This window comes from Bos indicus, chromosome 24 (genome assembly GCF_029378745.1).
Source record: "Bos indicus isolate NIAB-ARS_2022 breed Sahiwal x Tharparkar chromosome 24, NIAB-ARS_B.indTharparkar_mat_pri_1.0, whole genome shotgun sequence".
In the NCBI taxonomy this organism is placed as follows: domain Eukaryota; kingdom Metazoa; phylum Chordata; class Mammalia; order Artiodactyla; family Bovidae; genus Bos; species Bos indicus.
In genome coordinates, this window is record NC_091783.1 from 49,951,501 (window position 1) to 49,969,351 (window position 17,851).

Here is a 17,851-nt window from a genome sequence, read left to right on the forward strand (position 1 = left end):
AAGCGCAGCCCACCGGTCCACCACACGCTCGATTCTACCAGAGCATCGGCTTTTACAACGCCGCACTGCTATGGGTCTGAATTCCAATTTGAAGACAGAAGCCATGACTCTTAGGATATAAAGAATTCAGGGGGATTTCATCTATCATTAGCTTCATGAGGGCAGGACATTGATCATAAGAGAAGCGCCAGTGAGGTTTAAACCCAGTATGCGTCTTTTTAAGCAACTCCAGAAGGACCTGGAATGAATTTCAGAGAGACTGTGGCTCTGTTAGTTTTGAGCAATGGAAACTCAAGACCAGAGGGGCTGTGATCTGCAGAGGGTCATTCAGTGAGCTGGTGACGGCTCTGAGTCAAAAAGGCAGTCTCCCAGTGCCTATTGAAGTACACTATCCACGTGCCAGGTTGCCTCTCCCTGCAAGATACACTACGATAACAGTCGTTTCCACTAGGCTAGAACTGAATGACTACCCACAGTATCAACCTGTACAGCACTGGGCACAACTACAGCACTAAAGCAATCACCCTGATTGGTGACACAGTGAATGAGGCTGGACGACAGACTTAAATAAAACATAACTGAAACACAAAGCCTGAATGCAAGGTCACAGAAACCTCCGGGCTGATACTGGGCTAGCCCCCACCCTCTCTGAACCTCAGTTTCCCAGTAGGACAAAGGGGTGCCTGCAGGGTTTCTCAGTGGGGGAGCCACCGGTGTTTGACATGGTCCACTTTTCTGTGGGACTGTCCTCCATACTATCGGACACCTAGCACCCTGGCCTTGGGCCACCAAGTGCCAGTAGTGACCCAGTCACTGTGACAACCACAACCTCAAATGCCCCCTCCCCTCCGTATTTCACAATCCCCTGGTTGAGAACCCTCAAGAAGGTCTCCGAGGTCCCCGCTGGCTGGAAGATGCCAGCAGGAAGACACCAGCGACCGGCAGGAAGTGGCGCGGGCCTACCCGTAGATGTCCAGGACTCCAATGAAGGAGTGCTGCTTGAGGGAGGTGTGCAGGGCCTTGTTGACGTGCTCCACGATCCAGTGGAACAGCTGGGCATAGATGTGCTTGGCCAGGGCGTCGCGCGCGTTGACCACCTGCTGCAGGGACATGGTCTTGACGTAGGTCTCCGAGGTGGTGACCAGCTTGCGATGGCACAGCCAGTGCTCCATCTGACTGAGCTCCACGCCCAGCAGGCGGCAGAAGTCGCTTAGGTGTTCATCCTCAGGCTGGAAGAGACCCAGGAGAAGGATTCAGGAGGGGCGTGGAGGACAGACCACGCCCTCTCCCCTCTCGCCAACTCTAGGCCCCTCAGAACCCCATCTCATCCCCAGCCACTGCCCCAGCCATCTCCTGCACTCTCACACCACTGAGTGATCATCAGGGCCCAGAGAGTGTGGCTCAAACTGATAATACCTGCTGGTGTTAGTCGCTCAGTCGTGTCCTACTCTTTGCAACCCTGTGGACTGTAGCCCACCAGGCTCCTCTGTCCATGGGACTCTCCAGGCAAGAATACTGGAGTGGGTTGCCATTTCCTTCTCCAGGGGATCTTCCCAAGCCAGGGATGGAACACGGCTCTCCCGCACTGCAGGCGGACTCTTTACCCACTGAGCCACCAGGGAAGCCCTAAGGACCTGCTAAGGACCAAGTAATCAGCAGGGCTTTAAAAAACACCTCTGCGTCTGCCCTGTCCCTGCCTCCACTGCCAGCGGCTGCAGGGTAATGGGAGGAGAGGGTTTTCGAGTGAAGGAAGCAGAATGAGAACTGAGAGCTTAGGAATGGATAATCCACCAAGAGTAAGGGGCTAGAAGGCAGAATCACAGTGATTGCAACTTCCAGCTGCAGAGTAGTGCTCTGTCCACAGCCCAGGAGAGGGCCTCAGTTTCGAGCACTATCTCGAACTGACCCACGGCCCAGAGCAGCATGCTCAGCAACAAGCCCTGGGCTGACCACCCCTACCCCATCAGCAATAGCGCACTGACACTGCCTTTGTCCTAAGTTGCCAAGCAGAGCTGCTTTCACCTTAACCTCAGACTTACACTAAACTTATATGTGATACTAAACTCATAGCCCCAAACTTCCTAATATTCTTTAAGCACTTGCCACGTGGGGAAAAAAAAGTGATTTTAGGTGGAAAGCTAGGACAAATGGTAAAAGTAAGGGACCAGTTTGACCAGGGAAGAACACTTGGGATGCTATAACTTATATTCACGTTTAGAGCTGGGAAAAATAGGAACGCCTTGCCATACAGGCAGGAAGCTGAGTCCCAGAGAAGTGCAAGAACTCACCCAGGTAGCCAGCTGCACGTGATCCTGACCCTTACTGACCCAAAGTACCAATCTTACCACGTGGCCCTTGAGTCACTGATAACCAAGTCACCCAGAGTCTTATTTCACCCAAGTGTATGAGTCTCCTGGGTCACCCTTGCTGCCCATTCACGACTCCCCCCAGAAAACCTGCTTCTCCTCTCCAGGTTCTTGCTGTATTCATTTCCACATCTGAATCCCCCAGGGAAAGCTGATAACCCAGCCATGAGCCTGCTGGAGAGCTTCAGGACTCCGAGGTGGAAAGGCAATCCAGGAACATCATGAGCTACCTCCTAATGGCCCTGAATTGCTTGTGGGACTCATTTTCTGATGAGACTGCCATGGAAGATGTAAATGTGGGGCCTGTCCGATGAAAATTAACACAGATAACTGTACCACTTTCCCAGGCCATTTTTTCCCTCCTACAGATACTTAAAATCCGTCTACCCAAATACACACAATTACAAAACAATAAAATGTCAGAGTAGGCAAGAACCTCCCCAAATCAGGAAGGCCACAGGTTTTCCAGAGTATGGCTTGTGGAGTAATAGTTACAAAGACCAGTAATTGGCTGTACCCAACACAAGTGCAGGGGTGGGGAGAGTGACTGTAAGTTGAACATGGGAGGGGCTTGTTAACATACCCTGTCTCACACACACACACACACAGAGAGAGAGAGAGAGATTTCACAGAGCATTTCCTGAACTAATTGACAAAGACCCTTAACTTCCTAAGAAATTGCCTAGGGTTAATTTAAGGTTCTCAGGAAAATACTTAGGGATCATCATTCTAATCCAATCCCCTTTATTTTTCACATGAGGAAAAACCAGGGTGAAATAGAAGACCTGCCTGTGGCCCAGAGCTCTTAACCAGGCTTCAAGCGTGGGCAGAGAATCAGCTTGGGCTGGGGGCGTGGGAGGACTCTGCCTTTTCACTCACTCGGCTGGTGGGGCAGCTGTGGCCACTTCTGGCCAAGAGCCTTCTAACCCTGCAGCTCTCCCCCACCCCCCCACCACCACCTGCCCTCTCCTGCAAACAGAAAGCCCTATGTGATAGCATTAAGTGCCTGGGGACAGCTTGGCAGGCAACAGGTTCAGAGGTAGCAGGTGTCCAACTTGTTAATCTGACCTGTTACCAAGAAGTCCTTAACTGCTAGGCAAAGCACTGAGCTGCATTCTCTGATATGTAAACGGCCTGCTAGCAGCAAACATGACCCCCCAAGGCCTGCCCGCAGCCTCTCTCCCCTCCCTGTCATCTCTCAGGTGAACGCAGTACAGAAAGAACCATGAGTTCTGGAACTTTCTGATCATCACCACGGGATGGGTTCTTATCCGCTGTGGTAGGGCATGGCTTGGCCGTAGATACTTCTGACTGTTGATTAAAGGTGATGACTGAAACTGATTTAATGCCATGCAATTACATTTAGGCTTAATTAAATGATGCTAAACCCATCAAAAATGGCCAGCATCATAGGCAGCAGATGAGTTTTGTGGGCCCCAATCGCCAAATTCAAGTAACAAATTGCCTCTGGTGTCCAAGTAATTGCATGCTGCTGCATCTCCAAGGTAACTGTGGCAGGCAGGGAACATATTTTCATGCTTTAATTACAAATAAAAACTACCGAGCAGAAGGCACAGTGCATCTGGACCGACAGCCTTTCCAGCAGGAGGTCCACCCTATGTACCCGAGGCACAAACCGGAATCGCTACCAACCATTTAGTGAAGCATTTCCCGAGCGCACACGGCATGCTCAGCGCTGTGCCGGGCACCAAGGGGGCGGACCCCAGGCTGGTGCAGGACCACCCAACCCCTGGGGACCAAGAAGCAAGGCTGGCGGTGGTCTGGGGGAGAGAGCACTGGCCAGGCTCTGACTTGGCTTTGCCTTGAACCGTCATGATGACCTTAGAGAAAGAGTTCCTCTCTCTGGGTCTTAGGTTCTCCAATCCTGTGAACGGAGGGCGATGTAACAACAAGGATGAGAACAGTCAAGAACTCAAGCCCTTGAGCCTTGTGCCAAGCGCCCCCACCTGCAGAAGGGGACACAGACTCAAAGGGGAGTCACTATCAGTAAACGGCAGAACCCAAGTTTGAACCCTGGCAGTCCTGACCCAAGACTTCTCTCTCCCAGTTAGTTCTCGACACAGCCTCCAACTGGAGAGCGAGACCTGCCTAGACCACAGACCTGTGCTCAAATCCTCTGACTCCCATCACCTCTCAGGGAAGGGCCTCCTGCACCACGTGGCGTCCACGCCTCCAGCTGCCAGGCATCCTCCCCCATCCCTTCACCACCATCTGTGTCCTCTGTCCCCTCTCCAAGTGTGCCCGCTACCCCTCCTTCACAGCCTTTGCACACACACTTGTGGGTGCCAGTGTGCGTCAGGGCTGGAGAACAGGAGACACGGTCCCTGAGCTTAGAGGGGGAAGCGGGCATCCATGTGCTGCCGCCAGTGAACATTCACGTGCCTTCTCCCCTGAAGGTCCCTGCAGAGGCTGGTGTGGGAGATCCACTAGAAGATCAGAGCAACACTTCACTACTAGCAGAGCCTTAGCTTTCCAGGGAGAGGGCCCCACCCTACCCCCGAGCACAGGTGCCCAGAGGCTCTCTGGCCCTGGTCCTCCCACTTCGCCGTCAACCCCGCCCAGGGCCCCTCCACTGGCTCACTGCGCCCCGCTGAGCCGAGGGAGCCCCGAAAGCCACCCATCTGCTTAGCGGGTGTCCATGGAGTCCTGGGCCCTGTGCTGGGTGCTGGCGGGACCACAGTTAGCAGAACAGTCCATGTTCTCATGGGCTTTGGAGTCTCACGAGGGACAGAGATGCAGCAAATCAGCACATAATAAATGTAAAAGTACAACCACCCTGAGACGGTCGGAGGAGAGGGGTGAATGTGATAAGAACCCACGACAGGGGTGTGGCCAGGTTGTCACCTTGAGAAGAGGAGACCGGGGATGGGGGTGGTGGGGGGAGGCCAGGGGACATCTGTCACTGTTCCTGCATTTCTCCACCAACACAGGAGCTCTCCAACGCCAATCTTCCCAGACTCACCTGTCCCCAGCACGAGCCAGAGTATGGGTGCCCTGAGGAATCAGGGGGCATTTACAGGGGTGTGGGGGGTAGAGAGGCACGGACGCTCTGTGCTTCGCTGGCTCTAAATACTCAGGCCAGGGGTTGTCTGGCTTGTACTAGGGCCCATCCATCACTCCCCACATCAGTACGGCACCAGGTTCTCCACTCACCACAATCTGTCTCACAGCATCGTCACTGCCCTGTGACACACACACACGCATACACACACAGGCACACGCACATCCACGTCTGGGGACACCAAGCTCGGCCCAGCGCCAGCGTTTCCTGCTTTCACGCGGACTGCAGGTTCCACGCTGAGGGTGCTGGCAGCCCTCCTCAGCTCCAAACCCAAAGCTATTATTTCTCTTTTAGGGAAGAGGTATGGGGGTGGGATGGGGCGATGAGCTCGGTCAAAGGTCTTCCGCTCCTTTGAGGCAGGGCCAGGTTTAGCGGAGTTATAAAATGCACAGCGGAAAAAGCATCAGCTTGTGAGTGGCGATGACACTCGTGCCCACGTTCATTATCCACAGCATTGTCTTCTGTATTTCCCCAGTTACTTCAATTCTAAGTCTTTGCTAGCAAGAATCGTGCTTTGTACCTCCCAGGACTTGGCCATAAATGGACACGAAAGACCTAAAATAAGCAACTGCAGACTCACTCACGCAAGGTCAGAAGACCAGTTCAGTCCAGCCTGACACCACACACCAGAGAGCACACAACACACTGTCTGTACTGCTTGTGACTGGCGGTGCTCCCCCATCCACCTATGAAGACATTCTTTATCTACATTGGGTACCAGGAAAACAGTATTAAGAGCATCTACAGAGCACTTCACAGTTTGCAACACAGTCTCAATATTCTCCTTTGTACCGTCAAAATCCTGGCCACTCTTGTCATCAATCCTGCCTACCCCATTAGACTGTAAGCTCCTTGGGGTCAGTCACCAGCATGGTGTCCAATACCCCTTCACGTCCCAGCAAGCACAGACCAGAAGTACTCATGAGCTGACCACACTCTGTAGAATCCCATGGACTTCAGGACACTTGGGAAACCAAACAATCAGAAAGAATTTTGAATAAACCCTAAATTCCCTGCCCTCAGGGACAGAACCTTGATGGCAGCTGATTTGAAAAGGATTTGCTCCTTTAAAAAATTATCAGCAAGGAAACAGAAACCGTTCCTCTTAAGAATAAATAACCTATGAATGTCCTCTAAGTGCAAAGGCATCTCAGTTGTACAAAACTGGAGGGGCAGAGTGAAGTGTGCACACGTTATCTCCCACGCTGGAGGGCAACTTACTGATACTCTACAGGATTCACCATCGCGCTCGGCTTGAATCTCCACATTTCCGAGGTGCAGGATGGAAGCAATTATCTTAAAAATGCTTATCTGATGGGACTCTCTCACTCCTGGGGGAAAAAGAAAATGAATGACACTCAATATCCACGGTAGGATAGAAAGGATGTTTTACTTTCTTTTTAAGGACTTTGAAAAAAAATGTTGCATTTTCCTTTCCAGGCCAATGACTCCCTAAAATGATCCAGGATCCTCAGCAAGTAATTACTTCTCACAGTAACAGCTCAGAGGGCAAAGGGGCTCCTCGGACTAAAAGAGAAATATCTTCATGGTGATTGTCCTGATCAAACGAGATGGGTCACAGGACCGTTTTAACTTCTGTGAGAGCAAAGGAGAGGCGGCAATCATGCAGACCCATTTTGGGCTTTATTTCAACCAAGTGCTTTACGGATATTTCTTATGAGTTTAATACGAATGGTCATTTATCTGCAATCCTTTTTCTCTCAATATAATATCCCACAAACATCTGTGGCACACATCTGAAATGCCAACCAGGGAAGAAGAGGAGAATTTCTCCTGGGGACACTGTTACAGGCTGGACAGACAGCTGTCCCTTGGCTGTCCCCCTAGGGCTACTGTTTACGACACTATATGCTCCTTCAGTTAGAGACACACACACCTATCCCGGAGCCACTGGCAGCAAATAACTACTGTCAAATTTGTTACTTATGCATGTAAGTTATCAAAGACATGGATAATGTCTTAACATTTATATTTAGCTTTATAGGTATTATTTCTTCTTAAAAAATATCTATTTATTTATCCGTTTGGCTTCGGTGGGTCTTCACTGTGGCATGGGGGATCTTTCCTTGTGGCATGCAAACTCTTAGTTGCGGAATGTGGGATCCAGTTCCTCAAGCAGGGATCGAACTCCAGTCCCGTACTTTGGAAGCTCAGAGTCAAACTCACTGGACCACCAGGGAAGTCCCATCATTTCTTTCTGAATTACCAAATATTTCAGACTTAAGGCTTCAGACAATAGAGTGAACACCAGTCAACCTACCATTCAGTTTAAGAGATAATACAATTACCCCCAAATTCCTCCCCAGAGGCAGTTACTTATTTTTAAGACATTCATTTACTCAAGCAAAAAAAAAAAAGTCAGTGACACCTATATAAATGGTAGTAAAGATACAAGGATCAAAGCTTTACTCAGATAATCAATAAAGTGGACAACCCAAACATGAACTAGACAAATTAACTCTAGATGTTAATGATGTTGGGCTTCCTAGTGGATCAGATGATAAAGAATTTACCTGCAATGTAGGAGAACCTAGGTTTGATCCCTGGGTTGGGAAGATCCCCCGGAGGAGGAAATGGCAGCCCACTCTAGTATTCTTGCCTGGAGGATCCCCATGAACAGAGGAGCCTTGTGGGCTACGGCCCATGGGGTCACAGAGAGTCGGACATGACAGCAACTCACACACACTTCACAGGGTGAGGGATTTCCTTTTTAATTTTTATTACTCAATATCTTCAAAACATACAAATTTTAAAAATTACAACGAATTCCTGCTCTTGTTTCATTATATCCCCAGTGCCCGGCACACAATAGGTGCTCAGGAACATGGGTGGTAGGATGATGATACTGATACTTGTTACACAGAGGGCAGGTGCTTGCAAATGTCTACAGAAATATAGGCATCATTCCAACATCTGGTTTTATTTCAACAAACCACAAATACAGCCAGAGGGTGAACATTTAGGCACATGCCCTGGTTCAGTGTAACTATGACTGGCAAAAGGAAGACAGGTTAAAGCCAGAGGCTGAAACCCAGGACAAGACAGGAGGCGGACGGCTACGTACCTGTTTAGGGGTTAAAGCGCCAGGCTTGCGATGGGAGCCCAGAGGGCTCTCCGGTAAGTCCCATAGAAGAACAAGGGAAGTGGGTGCTGAGCCCGTCACTTTCCTCTCCCCTTCACTTATTCCTAGGGACCAATGACGTGTCAGTTTCCCAAGCCCTAACTACCCTGTCATGGCATGAATTTAAGTAGTAGATATTGAATGCCTGTTGAATCCTAATAGTAGTTAGGATTTCTGCACTATACTGATCAGACAGTCCCTTCTTAACACAGGATTCTCTGAATACGCTGCACCTCTTTCTGGGGAGCAACAAAACAAATTAAAAATAATCAAACACTAAAACCGCGGGTTGGTAGCCTACGGCCCGTGGCCCACCGCTGGTTTCTCTATATAAAGTTTGACTAGAATACTGTCAGTTCTTACTTTCACATTTTGCCTATGGCTACTTTTACACTACAATGGCTGAGTAGTTGCTACAAAATCAACGTGGCCCAGAAAGCCCAAAATATTTACTATCATGTCCTTTAAGAAAAACTTTGCCAAACTGTGGGATTTAAAAGATGGGACAGGCTTATTAAAGAGTAGGGAAGAGTGGCTTATTAAAGTAATTAATTTTACAAATTCCATGTGTTTTGGCAATCAAAGTACCGAGTCTCCTTAGGGCCTTGGAGGGTGCAACCTTCATCAGCTTAGGCCCACCACTCACACAGGGGCCCTTCTCCCTTCTGCACAGAATGCTATCCGGCTCGGCGTCAAGTCTCCTCTAAACCTGCTCCCCAGCTCTGGAGAATAAAACAGCTGCGTGATGCTAGGGAAACTCAGGGGTGCCTGTTATCAATTTAGTATCTCTCAGCTTCAAATCTGCCCTTCTCTGCCCTGCTTGGTCACAATGGACCTAGACTGAACACTTCCTCTTGGCCTGAGGGTGGCATATCACACTTGGTCAGTAGAGGGTGCTGCGGGGACTCCGCAAGGCGAGAGCAGCTTTCCCATTCCTGGGTCTGGTCTGGATGTGAGAGTTGGACTATAAAGAAAGCTGAGCACAGAAGAATTGATGCTTTTTCAACTGTGGTGTTGGAGAAGACTCTTTAGAGTCCTTGGACTGCAAGGAGATCCAACCAGTCCATCCTAAAGGAAAACAGTCCTGGGTGTTCATTTGAAGAACTGATGCTGAAGCTGAAACTCCAATACTTTGGCCACCTGATGTGAAGAGCTGACTCATTGGAAAAGACCCTGATGCTGGGAAAGATTGAAGGCAGGAAGAGAAGGGGACAACAGAGGATGAGATGGTTGGATGGCATCACCGACTCAATGGACATGGGTTTGGGTGGACTCCGGGAGTTGGGATGGATAGGGAGGCCTGGTGTGCTGCGGTTCATGGGGTCACAAAGAGTCTGACATGACTGAACGACTGAACTGAAACTGGTCCCCTGCGGTCATCAGCACTCATCCTGGCAGCCTGGGCACCTCCCAGCTGAGAAACCAGCTGTGTCCGCAGGCCAGGCCCCCCCATTAGAAGCTGCTTCTGAGAAGTTCTGGCTCCACCACACCCTGGGGTATACTGCAGTCTGCTTATACAGACTAGGGCTGGCTCACACCCTGTGGTAGCTTCCTTCACCACCAGAGGGCTTCCTGACCTTGGGGCAGCTGCATCCCCTACAAGTGTTGGAAATCTCAGCCTGGTGTGGGTGGGGGGCTCTCCTCATCACTAGCTTCTGCACTGCATCTCTTCCTCACCCTCAAGATGGTCCTTTTATATCCACTGCTTCTGGGCCCCTGAAATCCTCTTATTTAATAGCTAATTATCTACTACTGCTCTTGTTAACAATTACAGTAATTTTACTCTGTTGGGATAACCAGTGTGGTTTATGTCTCATGGGTACAAAAAGCAGACCACATATATCCATCAGTTATCCAGAGAAGGGAACGGCACTCAGACTTCAGCACAGGAAGTCCCACTTTTCTCCCCACGTGGCGATCAGGGTGAGCCCTGTTCAGCCATGTTTTATTTGGACCTTGGATGAAAGGTCCCTGATTCCCAAAGTAAAAGTGCGAAGTGTTAGTCACTCTCAACTCCATGGACTGTGGCCCGCCAGGCTCCTCTGTCCGTGGGATTCTCCAGGCAAGAATACTGGAGTGGGTTGACATTTCTTTCTCCAGGGGGTCTTCCCGACCCAGGGATTGAACCTGGGTCTCCTGCATTGCAGGCAGATTCTAATCCCCAAAGAACCTAAGAAATGCTGCTCTAGGTTGATCATACCTCTCAGAGGCCAAATGTCCATTAGGGAAGGGCTGGGAAAAGCACCAGGGCCCCCTGAGCCACTCTGTGGATTTCAGGCTAACTTCCCAAGCTTCCCCTTTGTTGGCTGCAGGTCCCAGGAATTTACCACTTCAACTTCCTAGTTAAGCATGGATTGTCTACCACCTTGGGGCTCTTCTCCCCCAGAACTGGCCAGAGAAGGGGGCAGTTTTCTCTAGCTCTACTGCTGACTCAATGGACATGAGTTTGAGCAAACTCCGGGAGTTGGTGATGGACAGGGAGGCCTGGCACGCTGCAGTCCATGGGGTTGCAAAGAGTCAGACACGACTGAGTGACTGAACTGAACTGAACTGCCCTTTAGGACTGAGAAGAACAGAGAGAAATTCTTGTTTTATGGATTCCACTGCTAAGCTCGAGATGGAAACAGCATCAACAGACATAACACTGCCTGAATTACAGAGCTGCCAGATCTTTATGCTCTATTTCCAACTTGGATCCCACAGTGGGGGTACATGGGTAGTTTCAGCCCCTAGGGCATGTTCTTTCTGCTAGAACACACTGCTTCAAACCCAGACCACAACACAAAAAAGACACGGCTCCTCTCTGTTTGTGTCGATGCCCTGAGGGAGTGAAAGGGGGGTCCATGGGGGTCCATGGTTGATCCGAGAGATCAATGCTCAAATCTTATTGTTAAGAAAGGGCATCAGAGCTCCACAGCATCGGTTTGGGACCCTGCGGGTTAGGGTAGAATAAAAATAAGAAGATATTCACCAGGAGCCAGAGGGCTTCCCCACCAGCTTATTAAGTTTGGCAAGCCAAGCAGGACATTGCTGAGCTTTCTTGTCCGTGAAATCAAACCTCTAGTCCCCTCTCCCCATCCCCAAGCTCCTTACCAACGAGCGTGAAGGCTTGTCGAGTCTTCTCAAAGTCCTCAGCATCATCCACACCCTCGATGACTGTGTTTCCTCCCTGTGACGTGTAGAAGAAGTCCTCAGCACAGGCTGCGGTGGGAAAGGAAGTGAGGGGTCAGGCACAGGTGGGATGCTGCATCCTGGGTTCACCGCAGACCACGCCCCCAAGGATGCCTAAGCCCCTGAGCAAGCTGTCCCGGCCAAAGTTTATTCCCAGCAAGACGTGGAACCCTTTCAAATATCATCTTTTTTTTTTTTTTTTTTTAATTGTGGTAAGAGTCACATAAAACATACTATTCTAACCATATTTAACTACAGAATTCGGGGCTTCCCTCATAGCTCAGTTGGTAAAGAATCCATTTGCAATGCAGGAGACCCCGGTTCGATTCCTGGGCTGGGAAGATCTGCTGGAGAGGGGATAATCCAGCTACCAACTCCACTATTCTTGGGCTTCCCTTGTAGCTCGGCTGATAAAGAATCTGCCTGCGATGCAGGAGACCTGGGTTTGATCCCTGGGTTGGGAAGAGCCCCTGGAGAAGGGAAAGGCTACCCCACTCCAGTATTCTGGCCTAGAGAATTCCATGGACTATATAGTCCATGAGGTCACAAAGTGTCGGACATGACTGAGCGACCTTCACTTTCTTTCAACTACAGAGCTCAGGGGCACTGAGTACATTCACACTGCTGTGCAATCTTGCCATCACCCACCTCCCGAATTTTTCACCTCCTAAACTGAAACCCTGTCCCCATTAGACACTAGCTCCCTTTCCCCCTCCCGACCCCACCCGCACCCCTGGGCATCTACCAATGTACTTTCTGATTCTATGAGTTTGACTGTTCTAGGTGCCTCGTATAAGTGGAGCCAAACAGGGTTTCAAATATCATCTTTATTGACCACGGCAACTGGGACAGAAGACTGAGGAACAAAAGACAGAAAACTACACTTTGGCGACAGAACCCGTTGCTTGCGTTAAACTGATACGTGAAAAAACATGAGAAAATGAAATGCCTGGTTCAACTTACAGTAGAATTCACCACAGATTTATCTTTAAAAGGCTCTGAGAAACATGTTAAAAAAAAAATGTACACCCACCCTAGCAGCAGACTTCCGTGCTCTGACAGCCTCATTTAACACATGAAGGGCAGTGACGTGCCCAGGGTGACACAGCCTTTTTTGTTTTAAACATTAGGGCACCATGAGCTATTTAAGCATGTGTGCAAACCCAGGTTGAGGCTCAGTGCCTGCTCTCAACCCTCAGTTTAATTCCTCTTCCGTCAGGCCTCTGCTCACCGCCTGGGGACGGTGAGTGAGCAGGCACCCAGGTCTGTCATCAACTCAGAGGCGCCCTCAGGGGAGCACATCGAGCAGCGAGCCGGGCAGCGTCTGCACCCCAGGGCTCAGAAGCTGGCGTTTCAGGAAACAGTTGCAGCCAATCAAAATTACCCTTGAAAGTCACTTACACTTTCCACAAACTAGCACCTCTGTGGGGCTACAACCCTGTCCAGGGCTTGGATTTGATAAGATGCCAACACTGGACACTGGCTGTTTTCCTTCCTCCCCTGCAAACACCAGCTCAAAGATCTTCTCTTGACCTGGGCACGTACAGTTGATGGCACATTAGCTACACATGCTTCAGAACAGCTTCCCGGCAACTCCCGGTGACCCCCTTCAATACCTTGTCCTTCTGATTTGATCTCCGAAGAATTTCTTCAGTCTCTTTCCTTCTTCCCTCCTGACTGCCACTGCCCCGGGCCTTGACCTTCAGCTTCTGTTGTCTGGGAACTGTTGCAAAGGGCTCTAGACTTTTCCCCTGGCTTCTGCTCCTGTCCTTTTAAAACCCTCCTCCAAATCGCTGGAAACTGATCACACCACTGCCTGCAACGCCCCGTGGAGACCACTGCCCTCAAGGCAAAGGTCAAGCTCCTGAGCAGGGCCCCCTGGACTTCTGATTAAGTGGCCTCCTCCAAACACTCCAGACCCATGGCTCTTCCTCCTTCGCCACCTCTACGTCCCAGATCCGCCAGCTTCCTCACTGTCACTCCTCGGGCTCCACTCATTCAGGCCCTGCCGACCTCCCCTGCCAGATTTCTCCACTCCCCACCTCCGATCCTATGCTCCAGTGAGCACTGCACTCTGCCAATTCCTCCCACCAGCCCAGTCCACGCTATCAGGCCCAGCAAGGAAGCGGCAGAACTCAGACCCAAACCCCAGTCTCACACACAACCAGCAAGGAACACTGTACACAGGAACACACAGCAGAACAGCAGACATGTTTAATGAGGGAGGGCTTCCTGGAGGGGTCGTTTCAACCCCCTCTGATGACTGCAGGCACCTGAGCTGGGAGATGAAGGACTTCAGCCCCGAGCTCACTCACGGCCACAGCAAAAGCCCATTTTGATGAAGCAAGTGACATTAGGTCTTTGTGGAAGATGGCAAATTTAGATCTTTCGTTCTCACCACCCTGGAAGCTCTGATACAGAGTATTGTAACAGCTTCAGAGGTTTAATAAAACATCAGTTCTACGCCCCCTTCACATTTACCTTTCAAAACACCTCGTTTGATGATTTTTACAGTGTCCATATGAGGATGACTGAATACAGTCGTCCCTGTGTATCCATAGGGGGTTGGTTCCAGGACCCCCCCCAGATACTAAAATCTACAGATGCTGAAGTCCCCTATACAAAATAGAGCTTCCCCAGTGGCTCGGACAGTAAAGGATCTGCCTGCAGTGCGGGAGACCCAGGTTTGCTCCCTCGGTCGGGAAGATCCCCTGGAGAAGGGAATGGCAAAACACTCTAGTATTCTTGCCTGGAGAATCCTATGGACAGAGGAGCCTGGCAGGCTACAGTCCATGACGTCACAAAGAGTCAGACACAACTGAGCAACTAAAACTTATATAAAATGGTGTAGTACAGTCAGCTCTCTACAACTGTGGGTCGAATTTCAGTTCGCTGAATCCACAGAAGTAGAAACTGCAGATATGGATGGCCAAATGTATATTTACTCCCATTTTCCAGACAGGCAAACTGAGCGCCATAGGGTTTTAAGGGGCAGGCTCACCCAGGGTTTGGCCAGGCCTGGCAGCCCATTCCTTGATCACCCTGCTAAGGAGATGGTTATCTATGACATTCCATTGCTTAGACATAGATACAACCTAACTCATTATCAAAAGTATCTGCTGATGCACTAGAGTTGTCTGAGACTCCAAGAACACTAAACTGTCACACTGGAGGGAAGGAGGCATTTTCAGAATCAAACATCTGTCGTTGTCAGCAGCCAGGGCCCCGCCGTCTCACATTCTAAGTCAGACAGACCACTCCACCCTTCCTGGCTTTGAGTTCCCAAACTCCCAGGCCCTGCAGGGTAACTTCCTCCCACTGAGGTTCATCACTGCAAGGGTACCCTGGCCAATCACAGCATTCTGTAGTACAATCAAAATAACTGTCTTCCTTCCCTCTGCTTTAAGGCTGCAATCACCTCTGTTAACATCACACCCCAGACTCTCTTCATAGACAGACATCCCAACAGGCTGAAGTCCCTATTTACTTAGCCTGCCTGCATCTCAGCTCTACTTTTAGGCCCAGGAAGCCAATCATCCCATCCCAGAGACAGGTCTCTTGTCCTCTAGTTTGGGTCTCTCTCTTTACTTAGAATTTCCAAGGAGACAAACACCATGGAATCCCCTATTAACTGGTTCAGTGGATCAAACCAGTGTACAAAGGGGTCATGAAGCCAGTGATGAGAACAATGGACCATCAAGACCATGGCCCAGGGCTTGTACTTCACCTGGGGAGGCTGTACTCCGACTGGTGCAAGGCAAGAGAGGGTGCTTATAAAACTGTATCAATATAGCCATGGAAATAAAAGAAGAAGAAAGGATTTATTCCTGACTGTGTGACAGGAATGTGAGTCCACTATACCTCTTTTAACCAGCATTTATGCATATTCTAAGGCTTCTCAGGTGGCACTAGAGGTAAAGAACCCGCCTGCCAATTCAGGTGATATAAGAGACGTGGGTTCGATCCCTGGGTTGGGAAGATCCCCTGGAGGAGGGCATGGCAACCCACGCCAGTATTCTTGCCTGGAGAATCCTATGGACAGAGGAGCCTGGTGAGCTACAGTCCATAGGGTCGCAAAGAATAAGACATGCCTGCATGCACGCATTCATACTCGAACACACTATTAATTGTATTTTTTTTTAAAAATCTCACCCTGAGGTCATTTTAATACAACAAACCACCAACAACAGGGCAAAGGAAAGTGTGGCTGGCTGTCTGCACATCTGTTGTCCACTCCATCCTCAGACAAATGCACAGAACTCCTGCAGGGCCAAGGGGTCTTACAGAGATCTCTGCATTTGAACAACAGTTTAAGTGAAGAAAAGGGGGAGGAAAGTGAGGGATGTCTGAATATTCACCAGAAGCCACTGGCTAGTCCTTCTTTTATCTGATGTTTGCATCCACTCAACCAGGGTTATCAGTGGAACTAAAAATGTCAAGCTTCAGGGCTCACAGCCAATCCACCCTCAAGGCAGAAGACAGCCGCATGCCTGAGCGTGAGAGCTTATCAAAGGCTCTTCACGCCACTCCAAGATGCTCTCGGAGGGCACAGGCAGGTAAGAAAGCAAGAAACTAATCCAATTGGGTAGTTATTGAACTCTCCAGCCAGGGGCCTAAGGAGCTTGCACCTTGCTGAAACACGGAATAAAGAAAAGTCATTTCTCACCTCAATGCTCTCCTGTAAGTGGGGAAAAAAAGAAAAAAAACCACGATGATTTCTTTCCTATTAAAGTTACATTTGGAATAAAATGGTCCAAATACAGCCAGATGGGTCTTGCCAGTATTCATTCATTTTCTATAAAATTAGCCCTAGAAAAAAGTCTTCATCCCCGGCAGGTTGGCTCTGAGAGGTCCCGCAGGGCCCGTGGGAAGGAGTGGGGGAGGATGGTGTCAGCCTTTCATGGCCTGCCTTCCTGGGCCCTGTGAGTGCGAGCCAACATCAGAGCCCCAAGCAGCCAGCTCACGGCAGAACCCATCAAACAAGGCTGGTAACGTTCACTCCTTCTCCGAGGAGTTTACAACCACTGGGGAGAATGTGCAAGCACCGAGCAGCTCGAGCAAGGCACAAAACCAGTGTCAAGCATGTCATCCAAGGCTTCCTCCTTTGGGGTCCAACTTAGACCGACTGTCCCTGAGCAGCTGTGACCCACCCCTCAGCACACCCTTCTCACTCTGTACTGTAAGCTAAGCAAGGGAAGGACCCACAATGTCTGATTCAACAGTACATCCCCAGGCTCAAACTCGCCTGCATAGGGTTCAATGAATGAAGGAACTGGTGCTAAAGCGCACGACACGGGCACTGACTGCTACCAGCCAAGTAGAGCAGAGAGCAAACAGGCCAGACCCAGGCTTGACCTACCTGATGTATTCTACCTCCTGGGAGCCTCAGCTGGAGAGGCCAGAGGTGGACCTGGTCCTGGGCCCTTATGGTGGCAAGGATTTGGCTCTGCGACCGCCAAGGCTCAGACGTCTACGTCTCTAACAGCTGCACAACAGCCAGCTAACCCCTGTCTAGACATCCAGCTCTGTACCCCATCTGCTAGTCCTGAACCTACCCACACCTCCCAGAACACAGATGACAGGCCAGGCCAGGCAAGCTGCGTGGCCTGAGGCTTGCCCTCAGCACACAAACCCATCAGGAGTTGGCCTGGAGGACTCAGCAGCAGGAGTCAGTCAATACTCAGAGCTAAGGCCCTGCATATAAGTGGGGGAGGGCTCCAGGCCCAAGGAGAGGGGCTGCATGGGTGTGGCGTGGAGAACTAAAGCCTGCTCGCCCTTCTTGCTTTGGCTGGCTCTCAGCTCCAACAGGGCATCCCTGGTGGCTCAGACGGTAAACAGTTTGCCTGCAGTGTGGGAGACCTGGGTTCAAGTCTTGGGTTGGGAAGATCCCCCAGAGGAGGGCATGGCAACCCACTCCCGTATTCTGGCCTGCAGAATGGAGGACATGGACAGTGGAGCCTGGTGGGCTACAGTCCATGGAGTCGCAGAGTCGGACACGACTGAGTGACTAACGTGTTCACTTTCTCGGCTCCGCTAGGTTCACATCAAGGCCCCTCAGCAAACAGCAGTAGCAGAAATGCAGGGTGAGGG

The 17,851-nt window shown here is 50.3% G+C and overlaps 1 protein-coding gene across 2 annotated transcripts in view; it reads right to left on the reverse strand.

The window, feature by feature from the left end:
• MYO5B (myosin VB) overlaps positions 1–17,851 on the reverse strand; it is a 333,332-nt gene that overhangs the window by 112,718 nt on the left and 202,763 nt on the right. For both annotated transcript variants that reach the window (XM_070779031.1, XM_070779032.1), the window contains exons 8-10: positions 11,684–11,791; positions 6,670–6,779; positions 964–1,229 (exon numbers count right to left, since the gene is read on the reverse strand). In XM_070779031.1, the coding sequence (XP_070635132.1) occupies positions 964–1,229; positions 6,670–6,779; positions 11,684–11,791 (484 nt within the window). The remainder of the gene's footprint in view (positions 1–963; positions 1,230–6,669; positions 6,780–11,683; positions 11,792–17,851) is intronic.